Source organism: Strongylocentrotus purpuratus, unplaced genomic scaffold (assembly GCF_000002235.5).
Source record: "Strongylocentrotus purpuratus isolate Spur 01 unplaced genomic scaffold, Spur_5.0 spur5_scaffold_8, whole genome shotgun sequence".
In the NCBI taxonomy this organism is placed as follows: domain Eukaryota; kingdom Metazoa; phylum Echinodermata; class Echinoidea; order Camarodonta; family Strongylocentrotidae; genus Strongylocentrotus; species Strongylocentrotus purpuratus.
Genome location: NW_022145614.1, coordinates 24736504 through 24750076, shown reverse-complemented (window position 1 = coordinate 24750076; position 13573 = coordinate 24736504). Strand labels below are relative to the sequence as shown.

The following is a 13573-nucleotide window of genomic DNA, read 5'->3' as shown; positions in this document are numbered from 1 at the left end:
TGATGGGGGAATTCATCATAACAAACTGGTTCCTTCCCACCCTAGAGACCAATGATAGATGATGTGTAATGCTGAAAAGAAAAAAAATATAAAAATGGGTAGACGCCGTGTCGGTTGATGTAATGTCAACCTTGACCTTCCTATCAAAAAAGTAACTTTTGTCGTTTGTCTCATTTTCCGCAGTCTACTTTTTTTTTAAATTTCCCCTGATATGTACGCTGTTCGGTAGACACAATGCATATTGTTTGGGGGGGGGGGGGGGGGGAGGGGGAGTGGACCTGGATCTTATCACTACTTAGGCCTACTTTTTGTCAGACATTCTTCTTTTTCTATGTTTGACATACCACCCGTGCTCCTTCGTAACAATAATGTATACACGTCAGTAAACACATATTATCCTTACGTTTTCTATATATAGGCAGGGGGTATATTCTTTTATGGTCTTTGGATAATTTCGGAAACATTACACCCAGATTCATTAAACCCCCTTCCCATGGCGTACATACTCGTATTACTAAGGAGTAATAGGCCTACTTGAGTTGCACCACCAAACTGACTCCACAACGATTCCAGACAGACACATTCTTTTCTATTCAGGGGAAAACGAGATCGCAAAGACCTTTGAGAAATCAACATTTCAATAAAATACGTTGGTGTGTATCCCATAGAAGTCATGTTCAGATTACGTGACAGGTCATTAAAATGTTCCCACGTTCAATAAATGATGCAAAAGAGTTATGATTCAGTCTTGAAGTTGATCTTTAAAAGTCTTGGCTGCCGTGTTGGACATGTAATCTTTGTTCAGTCTGTTTTCAGTCTGACGTCGGTCTCGCGTTGGTGTGACGGTGACAGAGCAGCCCCTCAGTTTGTATGAGGGAGACAACTTTGCCTTGATTTGTGGATTGGGTTAGAACTTTCTCTCGCCTAATGATTATTTTGATTGAGCGTTACATTGCCTTGCGGTCATGAGTTTGTTGATACCATCGAGAAGCAACAACCTGTATGACGTCGATGTATGGGTTGAGTTGAACTTGGTCCTCTCGCTTCAGATTGTGCATCACATTTTTGTTCGTTAGTTATCAAAGAGCAGTTTCAGTTTGCATGAGCATGAGGAAGAAACATTCGACCTTCGATGTGTGGATCGGGTTTGAACTTGGTTCTCTACCTGCTATCATGATTATTTTGATTGTGCCTTAGCTTCCGTTCGTCGTCAACATGTCTCCTTCGTGGTAAACTCGTATTTCACCACCCACTCAAAATATCATTTACATGTTAACCTAACATTCTTTTAAAGATATCCCTTATTGGGACAAGACTACGGACTACGGTCTTGCCCTAATAACTACTTTCATCCTCTTTTGGGTTTTAAAATTGACATTCTTGATCATGACCACAGACTTTGTAAAAACTTTCGATCGGACCTAACGTTAGCGACAGATTTACAACGATTTGATTGGTTGTTATCGCAAATTCATTGCTTTGTGACAGTGATAACATGAATTATGGAATATGCCGCATTCCGCAGCTTCAATTATTCATGACAATTGTACACCCCACACGACTTTTAACTTCGAGAGAAATCTTGGATAGCAGCAGTTGCTCATCATTACCGGCCTTGAAACTCCATGGAAACTATCGATTGTTGATGCCCGTGTTGATACCCGTGTTGATGCCGTGTTATCGGCTGCTTTGTCGTCTGCGAACCTTGTTTCGTGATTTAGAAACGATATTTCAGTTCCTTGAAGAAAAGCTTTGAGGAAAAGAAAAGTATGGAAGATACGCCATGGAGACATATCTCAGAGACCCTAGGGGAAGTAGAGCGAAATGAAATACATCAGGTAAGTGCATGTGTTCTGCAAAATTCAATGTATAGTTCTCAAAACCGTACATATTCTTGATATGGATAACGCCTCTCTCATCTCCTCTCTCCCTTTCGGTAGTTAACAGACGATTTTGTTCCTGATCTTTAATTTCATATTGAAACCTTTATCTCATTCCCAGCGTCATGACAGAATGATTTATTTGCCTGGACACGGTAGCCCATGAAGTTGGAATTCACCTGTCTTACCTATTTTTCATGAAATGACCGTGATTATGGTTTATTCATGATAAAGAAAGTTATTATCTTCTCAGAAATGTATTGATTTTATTAAGAAGTAAAGGTTGATTAAAAAAGTTTGATCAATGAAGTTCTAAGAAGATATTAATCTGTTATACATGTAGGCCCATCAAGAAGTAATACTATTGTCACAATCATTTCATGAAAAGAGGCAAGATTTTTTTTCTCGAACTTTATGGGCAAAAGTGGATAAATACAGTTTAACTAATGATAATTCGTCGTATTCATTTTCAATACGATTCACCTGGCCTGTAGACCCAGAAACAATGGTGTATAAGCAAATCCAATGGGAGAGGGTTTATGTAATATTATCTTCATGTGCATTTTTAATTCTCCGAAGTGTTTCCGACAAGCAGGCCAAAACAAGGAAGAAGAAAGCAATCACATTTTTATCACCTCTTTTAAAATGCTTCCCTATCTGAAAAACTCTGACAAGCAAAAATAAACATCACATTTTCATGTGCCTGTTTAATCTCAAAACATAATTCAATGAAAACGTGCTTATCGCATAAACATAATATGAACGTGTTTCCCCGAAGTTTGTGCGTCCTAAAACGCTTTCCTGAAAAACAAATCTCCAAAAACAAGGAAAGCATCTTGGTCTGCTTCAAATTCTTTATGTACTTACAAATTCAAATTTTATGCATTATTGTTAAACAAATGTTGTTCTTGAAAACCTGAAAGCTTGTCCGACATAGCAACAAGTAATGTATGCAGAATGGATTCCAGGTATTGTAGTTCATTGATTAATACCAGTTTAATGGAAAAGCTCGTCACTAGGTCCCCAGGAAAGAGAAATCTATAAATTTGAATATGTTTGTAAATCGATTCATTCGTCGGATGATCATAATTTTGTATCTACAAAGACGTCAACATGCCCGTTTTTAGAGTAGGCCTAAGAAGACCAAATCCGACACCCTGTTAAAAAATAATAAATAACGTGATCTCTGGTGGTGTTTATATTAATCGTGCGTCGTTGTGGGAGACAGGGAGATGACTATATGCTATAAACAACTACAAATGTAAGGGTCGACCTTTTACATGTGTACATGCCCGTAAATTATCAGTCAGCCGTGTATACTTTGACCTATGTCGACAAGGATAATGCCCTGAAACGAACACACGCAGAGATCCAATGAAAACAAGAAACATCATATTTTATTTTAATACAGCAATTTAGGCTAATGATGAATTGTCCATAAATCTCGATGCAGTTCTTGTACTGTTACGTGCGCCGAAACTTACCAACATGGGCACCGTCCCCCTTCTTTCTGTCGCACTTTATTTAACTGATTTTTCCACCTTCATACCTATACCTTGTAAAGCGCTGTGTGAGGGCGCTTTATAAATGAACGTACTATTATTATCATTATTATTGTTGACTAAAGAGGGAAAGGGGAGGCGAGTACTATGGAATTAATACGTGCGTATGTCGCTTGAACACTTTGTAAACACTGTAGCGAGATCAAGCTTGAGCTTAGCCTCCTTTCTTGTGGACAGATTTTCGTGGGCTACTTTCACTATCTATCTCAAAAAAAATGTTGAAAAGAACACTCATGAGAAGAGGCACTTTATGTAAAATAAGTGGTACCTGTGGTTTCCGAAACGAGGAGAAAGAGAGTGAGGAGGGGCGCTTTCATTTGTTGAAAAAGAGTAGCTCTCCATCGCGTGCAACACTGTGATATTATGATGTGATGTGTATAATGTTGTGATTGGAAACGATTGGATAATATGAAAATTAGACGCGAAATTTAGGTCCTTGACTGATTAAAAAGTATTACGTTTGATTAAAAAAAAAATCTAGTCTGGTTCGTACCTTGACCAAACAAACAGGGTAATTTTTTTAAATATACATATATCTATCGTCAAAGCTTTCGTCACCGCCTAGCTGGGAGGTTGACTTGATGTAAACTCTGAATTTGAAAACGTTCACAATATATTTGGTCATTTTATCAAAAGATTCAACTTCGCTGATGATGAAAGGTAGTAAATGTCTTCTTAATTTTATATTCTCATGTCGAGTCTTCAGACCTCATCAAAACGACTGCTTGAGCGCTCGGCAATGATGGCACCTGTGTTTATGTGTGTGTGGGGGGGAGGGGAGGGGGACTGGCACCCCCCCACCTTATACCTTCCATCTCTCCAGTTAATACCTTAACTCTTCCTTTTTATCATGTCCTGTAAAAACATAAACATTTAAACTGTAACAGCAACCCTAACCCTACCCATAAACCTTAATATTAACCCAATTTCTTTAGTGTGGACCACTCTACAAGCATGTTTAATGTTTAAATGACACATTTTCCGTTTGGGATTGGGATTTACTAAATCGACATCATGTTCAAAGTGTAACCTTATCATTTAATATAATTTTTTATTAAAATTTTTTTTTTCCTTCCAGATGTATGTATTACCATGGGAATGCGATTTGACGCAACCAACTATCCAACCTGTAAATTCCAACGATTACAGGCCAGCAAATTACAGAAGGCGTACCAGACAGGTTCACAACACACGCCCCACTTTGAACCAATCAGAGGGCGGCTACTGTATATCATACTGTCATTTTCGAACCCGAGGTTCCACCATCGTTTTCAACGTCGTTCTTCTGGCAGTACTTGCTCTCATCTGCACGGTGGTGGCCCTTCTTATACTCGTACTTTATCAAAGTGAGGTTAAAGTACATTTCTATCTTTCTAACAAATTGTTTTGGAAGAAAATCGGTTATTAGAGAAACGAAACTGAAAGTTTGAACGAAATCTGACAAGAATTAGAAAGTTATGAATAAAAGCTGTAACCCTTATTACTGTCATCTCAAATTGGTCATTCGACCTTAACATGATTATAAGGGGACAACCCATCAATTTGTTGTACCTGAAAACATCATTTCTTATAGGGTTTTCTCCTAAGGACCCTTGCCCTCGGGGCAGCACTGAAATGAATGGCATCTTGTTAAAGGTCTTTAGAAAAGAGAAAGATCCTAACGAATCATACATTTTGAAAAACAAAATGATACATTATAAATTATGTGCGTAGCAGAGTTGTCTACCACTACATCAGTGACATTGCAAATTCAGTCAATTTGCAATCCCGATAAGGTATTAGTGATTTCAAATAAACTTGCTGGTCCAATTTCATTCAAACTTTCATCAATGAAAGGTTGGCTTTCCCTATGTTAGACATTCACCTTGAAGGAACAAAAGCCGTAAAGGTCAATCTGCTTTTTATTTTAGATGCTTTTGGTTACTTTTCTCCACACTACAACTGCTGCATGCCACCCCTGGGGGACATGTTCCAAATTAACCCTAAGCTCTAAAAGTGAACATTCTTTTCCGTGATTTTAGTAAAAACTTGATTTGAAACATGTTCATTCTCCAAAAATATGCTGAAAAACTCTAATCTGTATTACATGCCTTAGGTTCCCCTATACTATTCCTTGAGAGGTCCATTTTTTCGTTCAAAGCCGTTGCAGTTGTTAAATAATTATATTATCTAAATATTTTGACATGGTGGTGAAAAAAGTGTAATTGTGTGACAGTGTCGCACGGAATATTAGGAAAACCGGATAATTAAAGAATTATATATTAGTATACTTTTCATACAGCTCTAAAAAAGGATGCTCTTACCATTAGTGCCTCTCATATAACCTTGTGTTTTAATATACTCTGAGCTGTTATTTTCCAACATGCATTTTCGAAAAATAAATGTTATACTTTTAAGGTCTGATCAATCATATTAGGAATACTTCATGACCCTCTGACATGATTCTTGTCCGGAGATACTCATTCAATGTTTTCGAAGGGATGTACACCTCTACATATTTGTTTAAAGGTAAAGACCAGTTATGGTCATGCGATTGCATTGTGAAAGAAACGTTGTGGAATCGATCAGAAAAGGTTGATCATCTAGCATCTAGCATCTGCAAATTTCTGGAATCATCAAAATGATAAGAAATTTGGCCCTTTCTTCGTAAAGTTACAAGCACTATACACAGAAAGATGTATATGGGACTACCCTATATCTCTCACAGACCATGAGAGAAACAAATTTACCAAATATATGAATTATTAGGCGGTTTCCCGGCAAATTTTTATCATCATGTATTAGTCAAAACATATTCTTTCACATGATTGGTAATGAGAGCTTCCATTTCATTTTTTGAAATTGGGGCGTTTCCAATGCTGGTCTTTACCTTTAATATCCCTATTTAAATGCTCATTATAGTCACAAATCCTCGAAAGATTTTGATAGACAAACAAAAATCCATGCTTTTTCTTATTTTGTTTTTCTTCAAGGATCGCACTTGCTGATAACGACAAACATTACGGATGGGGAACAGCTAGACGTTACTACACTATCAGAATCCGTCATTAGAGTTACTCCAAACTCGTCCAAAACATCTTTTGCATCTCAAGAATTGGAGCTCAATGATGAAACTACTTCGGGACCCGAGATTACAGAAGCAAGTACAGCAACTATTCTACCAACCACACCATATGAAATAACACAGGAAAATGGTAATTAAAAGTAACCCTTTTAGAGAACTTTATATTATAAGCAAATACAATTGATGAGGGGGGGGGGGGGGACTGACGAGAATATAATATTACCCCATATATTCATATACATGTGAGAGCTTTTCACATCTAACCTAGCCACTTACATCCCAGTCAACTAACTCCAACTCCACTGAACAAAGTGGTTGTCTGACGGGACAACTTGTAATGCAAAATTATAAATAAAATTGAAAACACTTAATGCTGTTGTTATTATTATTATTCATAGTGAAAATTACGATTAAAGGGCACATATCAGAAATTTCTTACGTTGCGTGTTATGCCTATGGAAGGTGAATTTCGTTTACATCATTACATCCATGACATTGTTTTTTTAGCAGTATCTCGCTTATTTTTGCTCTATTTTGTCTCAAATTTTAGTTGACCAGCCCACCTATACTTGTTCCAAACAAGTATTATGTCTAGTTATTATTATTATTATTATGATCATCATCACAACATTTATACCACTACTACTACTACTACTACTACTACTATACTACCACTAATATAATACAGGTTGCGTCCCGATACCTATCGTAGGCTGTCGCAAGTATCTCCCTTACAACACCGCCTTCTTCCCCAACCGATTTGGGCTTGGCCGGACAGCAAGTGAAGGAGCTAACCTCTACTACCAGTTTTCATCCGACATTGGAACGCTCTGTCATCCTGATGCAAAACGACTTTTGTGCCGCATCCTCTTTTCTACCTGTTACCAGCCCTTCATCGCGATCGACCCCGTCCCTCTCCCGTGTCGCTCTCTCTGCGAGGATGTCGGAGCACGTTGTGTGAAGGACAGATCTTTCAACGACACTTGGAATAGAATCTGTAGGACATTGCCAGAATCCAAGAGTGACGAGGTGTGCTTCCCCAGTTCCTTGACATCCAACCACGGTAGGTTTAGGGAAGGGATTATATAAGAATTTTGAATACAGAATTATGTCACACCACATGTTTTAAAGAAAACATAATAGTTAAATAAATAAATATGACACTTTTTATTCTGAAATAAGGTAGATAACTAAGTAACAAGTATATTCGACTGTTAGGTTGCAACTTAAATTTGTCCCAAAATATCAATTGATAGCCAAAATTGTTTGAAATTAGGTAAATGATACCATAACCAATCAAACTGACCGTTTTAATTTAATGTGCTAAATCATTCTATGAATTGATTTTACCCAAAAATACTGATAAAACACAAGTGTTTGGAGCACAGCTATCTTTCTGCATAACCGAGATTAGTTTTAATCTTTCATGAAATAAGTTAGATAACGTATGACTGACATGACTGACAGATTTTATTTAAGTTAAATGTTGAAGGCACAATTCAACACTGACCCATGCCAGATTTTACGATGCTTACTTTTTTCGCAAAAGAATACAAGAATGCAAATTTTAACATAAGATACGTCATCATCTTATTTCATCTAAAGATAGGTTTGTAAGGTAAGCGAAGAGTAAAAAGATATTTCACTTACTTTGGCTCACTTGAACTTTCCATCTTTTTCCTAATGTATTGTCGATGAAAAACTAAGAAGCTAGAAAAGGGATATGTTGCATAATATTTGCAACTTATTCTGCTAACAATATCACTGTAACGTGCATTTGAACCCACATATGGAAAGTATGCGATATGAATACATTCTTCTTCTTCTTCTTTTTTTCTTTTCTTCTTCTTCTTCGTTTTCTTCTTCTTATCATTATTACTTATATTAAATAATGTTGCAATGTTTTTGTTTTTGACAGACATTCCTCACGTCTGCTCCAGCTCCCCTTGTCGGAATGGAGGCACTTGCTTTGAGGTCAACGGTCAAATGATCTGTCGCTGTTCGGACCGATTCTATGGCATCACTTGTCAAAATGGTAAGACATGTACTTCTTTATACGAGTAGAAAGTACCGGATGATGGAGATGCTCTAGAACAATATCATTTCAAACATAGTCGGGCTATATCTAATAGATCGATACAAACGAAGTAACAACAATATTTTCATTATTTTAGTTAGTGATTAGGTCACATTAGTTTCATGTGTACTATATATGATATGCTACAATTACATGAATTCTGTATATTAACACTGATGTAATAGCTGTTATTTTATGATATGAACAAATACAGTCCCTCGAAAGAGGATAAATAGAAGAAAAAATGTATCATAGATCTTTTCAACATATTGGTTTTGTATGAACACTTCATATGAAAGAGCTGTGTCTGACAATCATCTGAAGAACAGCATACATTTCCATGATGAGCTCTTGGTTATTGAAATATATTTTTCATAACAAAATCAATGTTTTGAAAATGAAAATACGCTCCCCTACTTTGTATGTCGTATTCTATGAATCAATACGTGATATCTGATGAATTTCGGGTCTCAGAATGTTGGTGTCATTTTAAAATATATATATCTTTCGCGTATTCCCAGCCATTTCCTTTTTTCAACATCTTTTCTACAAGACTTATCCCCTTTGTTTTCTGAACTGTGCCCATTGAGCAATTGTTGCTTCCCTTTTTCAAGTTTTGAAGAACGTTGTTTTTTAATAGATTTGTTCTTGACAAAGGCCGAAAGCAAAACAATTATTTTGTCAACCGGACTATAAATAATTATATTTATATAATTTTTTTGATAAAATTTACATATCCGCAACCACCTGTAGTTACACCACTGTTCATCGCCTTACTTTGACAGTCCCCCTATCTCTCCCCCTTACAGAATTTGAAGACCCATGTTTAGGGGATCCTTGCGTAAATGGAGGTACCTGCATGGAACAACGCTCGCCGTTTGGTTTCTCCTTTTACATCTGTGAATGTACGCAGAGCTATCACGGCGCACGTTGTGAAAATGGTAAGCACGACACTGGGGAAGAATTACTCTTTAACAAGAAGATCTAGATTAATTCTATCATTAATACTATCACAAGGAACACTGATGGGTAGAGGGAGATAGATGCCATCACGTCAATGGTGTCTAAATATTGTTACTCATGCTTGAAAATTGTTCATCTACTGTGCATCTGTAAATTCTACCCGTATTTACCTTATCAACCTTAATACCAAAGGGTACGAAATTTTGTTGAAGCAAAGCATTGTTTATTCCCTTTTCTTGTGATCTAAATATCTGATGTCACTGAATATCAATTTTCTCCCGGAAGGCCGTTAGTTTCTTTATAAAACATTTATATCTTTTAATTTGTTATTGGGTTATAATCAAGTTTTCATACTACACACAAACCTGGAAGTACATTCGATTCCTTATCAATTAACGTTCCTTTAATTTTGAATATTTTTTCTTCCTTCCAGTTAAAGGCACAGCTCCTGTCGGAGTTACGCCAGCCGCTTATAATCCGCCAGGTAAATATGAATGGTTGATACAAGTTTTGTTGCACTCGGGACCATATACTGCAGCAGGGTGAAAAGAAATCTAATTTGTTCAGTTTGAAAAATATATTAGCCGTTTGTAAACAACGAACATGCCTATTTTACACTGGTTGGCATTTAAATTGCGTTATTACTAGACTTATACCAGCACTTTAATTTTATCAAACATATAAAGGAAATTAGCCACTCTCCAGTAATTTAACATAGTGTGTGTACTGTTCATTTTGCAAGCATTTTAAAGTGCGATATCACCCTTACATGGCTCGTCAGAGACCACATCAGCTATTGGCGCCGCCTTGCGTCAAGCAAATAAGCTATAAACATGAAGGCAAGAGGCATATAGAATTTTGATAATGTATAAATATCATGTTATTTGTTTATTGTGTTGTAATCAGTTAGTAAAGGAAATCTGGAATAGGACCATGATTATGTTAATGAGAAAGATATGAGGATACTATGCACCAGTTAACAACGAATATCAAAGAAAATGAAGACTGTACACGAAGCTTCAAGCCAATGCTCTGTATACTTTTAAAGATTATTAGGCTGTGATTCATGAATTATTTGGTTAATGTGGAATTATTGTACGAATTAGAACCTCTCGCAATGATCTAATACCCATGTGTCTATAGTAATGTGGTCTGTGAAATTACACCAAGGTAAGCCCTGTGCATTTATATACACGACCACGTATGTTCTTGATTAGGAAAATAAATTGGGGCCTCGTGTTCTGAGAACAAAATTTGTGGAACATCGGTATGCATGAAAAGCACTCGCATATTCCGATAGTCGTACTATGTTCTACAAACATGAAAACATGAAATATTTAAGATAATACTAATCATTTCAAACTCATTTAATATCCAAATGCAGGAAGTGATAGTATTCCGGTCAACTGCCAAGACATCCCTGCAGAGTGCCGATCTGTCCTGGCCTACAATAGATCCCATGGTATCCTTGTAGGTCAAGACACCTTCTTCTCACCCTGGCCTCTTATCGAGACGTACGTCGCCTGCAGCCCTTCGGCAGCCAGTGTGCTGTTCTGTTCAACGGTATACCCAACCTGCTCGCAGGATCCACAAAGTCCGTATGGCAAACCGTGTAGGGGTGTTTGTGAGCGAGTGAAGAACGACTGCGAGTATACATTCGAGACTCTCAATCTACCATACATCCATTGCAGTCATCTTCAATATCGTAATAATTCCATGGGTCTATCGTGTTTAGACTCCCACTGAACGGTCTTTCCTGTTTGAACACGAACTATCCAGCTGACCAATGGTTAACAAGATCACAGGTTTAGGCTTCATGAACCATGGACCTACTACTGTAGTAGATCCATGCATGAACCCTGTAACAACTTGTCAAACATTTCATCAGATCGGGGGTTTCGGTCTCTTGGATAATCTAGCACGCTAGGTGGAAGATTCACAAAGTGACGAGACCGAAGTTTAGCTTAGCTAACCTTTGGTGTGACTTGCCTGTTTTCCATTTTGATCCAGCCTCAAGTTCTTCTTATTCATCGTTCGTATGACGTATTTATTATAGGAACAGATCGAAATAGGCAGGGATCAGATATCCAGGCAATCATCTAACGCTAGAAGGGTTTTGTTGACACCCACACCCTTTGGAACCTTCGTCAGCACACGTGTGCAAAGGTCTGGTCTTGGTGATCACAACTGCATACTACCCTGTATCGGAGACAGCACACTGTCGAGTTGAATGTGCTGAACTTTTTGTAATCTATATATTTCGTGATTGATTTTATTCTATATTTGTTTTAACCCCTCATTTTATGTATTGAAATATGTCAATTATATTTTTTTTTGACATTGCCTTTATTATTGAATGTTATTACTATCGTTATTAAATTTCATCATGTATTAAGGTATTAATTTACTAAAGCATCAGTGCTTTTGAATTCATTTACTTCCCATATTCAAGTGGAATATAATTGATGTAATTATGGAATCGATTAAAAATCACAGCAAAACAAAATACTGAATGGTACGCAAGACCAAAACGCACGAGACAAGCGATGTCGGTCTCGCAGACCCTTTTTGGACATTTTTGGGGAGGGTTAACGAGACCGACATCTGAGGTCTTGCGGTCTGTTGGTCTCATGGGATGTAGGTCAACTGGGTTATCCTTGTCTAACATGCTATTTATCTTGTTCGCTGATCTGGTAAATGTGTCATCATCATCATCATCATCATCATCACAATCATCATTATCATCATTTATTAAAGTCAGCATTTACCCTCCTACGAGGGGTACTAGCTTTTGCGCCATGATGACATTTCCTCCACCCACTTCTTTTGTCTCGAGTATCCTCTTCATTTACACTAAACATTAATTCTTTCTTTCTTCTCATTTTTTCCATGACATTTTCGGTCAGATGGCATGCTCTTTTCACAAGTTCACCTTCTTCCCTTCTCAACAAAGGACAAATCTATCTCAATTCTCAATCCACTTCTCGTTACCTGCATATCTTGCACTCAAAACTCTCAGCCATTCTGCACATCTCGCATGAACCCACTTTCGACATGCCACGCATCTGATAAAGTTCCTCATCGCTATGTTGTTCCACCGCTTGATTCCATCGCCTTTGTCTTTCCCATGTTGATATTCAGGATCTTGCACTCAAATTAATGCATTCTTCCAGTTGGTGAAATTCCTCTCCACCTGTTGCATTGTTTCAGCCATCAAAACTAAGTCAACTGCATGTTTCAACAGGATCCAAAACAACACATATTTCTTTACCGATTCTGATCAAACATCGACCACAGTAGCGAACAGCAGTGGAGACAAGACTAATCCTTGATGTACACTATGCTTCTCCGTGTCTTGCATTGCCATTACTGGCTCCACTGATGTCTTCTGTTGCTTGGAGAGCGCATTCTTTGTACGTCAACCACCAATCCTCTCCTGGCCTGCTGTCCCAGCGACCTTTCATCCTCTCTATGCGGTATCTTTCACCTTCTTCATTTTCAACTTTCTCACTCGCACTTAATTTCTTCCTCCTTACAATAATGCTTTTCATATCTATCACCACTAAACTGGGCTCACATGGGATTATACCTTCACATTTTGCATTTGCTTACACCACCGCTTATCGAGCAAGATGCAAAATTCAATCTTTGATGCAACACCGCCAGAATGATAGCTTTCCTTTCACTTGTTTTTTAACCATGTGTTCCCAATCTCCAAGTTTGACTCTGCACAACATTCAAATCACCTCCTTCTTTCATTCCCTGTTCCTCACAAATACGCTGACACCGCCATTAATTTCCTCATTTAGCCATCTATTCCTTCACTAATGACCGTTAATTCACCAGCAAATATATCAATTTTTTTGCGATCATTTTTATTTTCGAGGCCAGCTCTTGTGCTAGATCATCATATACATTAACATCTCTTTTTATCAAGTTGAATAGGGAAGTCTCCTGTCGGTTATGAAGGTTGAAACCAGTTGGTAGGATAGATTGATCTTAAATTCCATATGCGATTGGTTTCAAC

General features: G+C 37.5%; 1 protein-coding gene across 1 annotated transcript; it reads left to right on the top strand.

Annotated features, from left to right (window-relative positions):
- The first annotated feature begins 819 nt into the window (after positions 1-819).
- Positions 820-13114, top strand: LOC100889782. The gene is made up of 8 exons (XM_030975933.1): positions 820-1838; positions 4521-4788; positions 6415-6636; positions 7195-7569; positions 8425-8541; positions 9393-9524; positions 9980-10030; positions 10931-13114. The coding sequence occupies exons 1-8, from the start codon at positions 1770-1772 to the stop codon at positions 11290-11292; spliced, it is 1596 nt and encodes a 531-aa protein (XP_030831793.1). The 5' UTR covers positions 820-1769; the 3' UTR covers positions 11293-13114.
- The last annotated feature ends 459 nt before the right edge of the window (positions 13115-13573 follow it).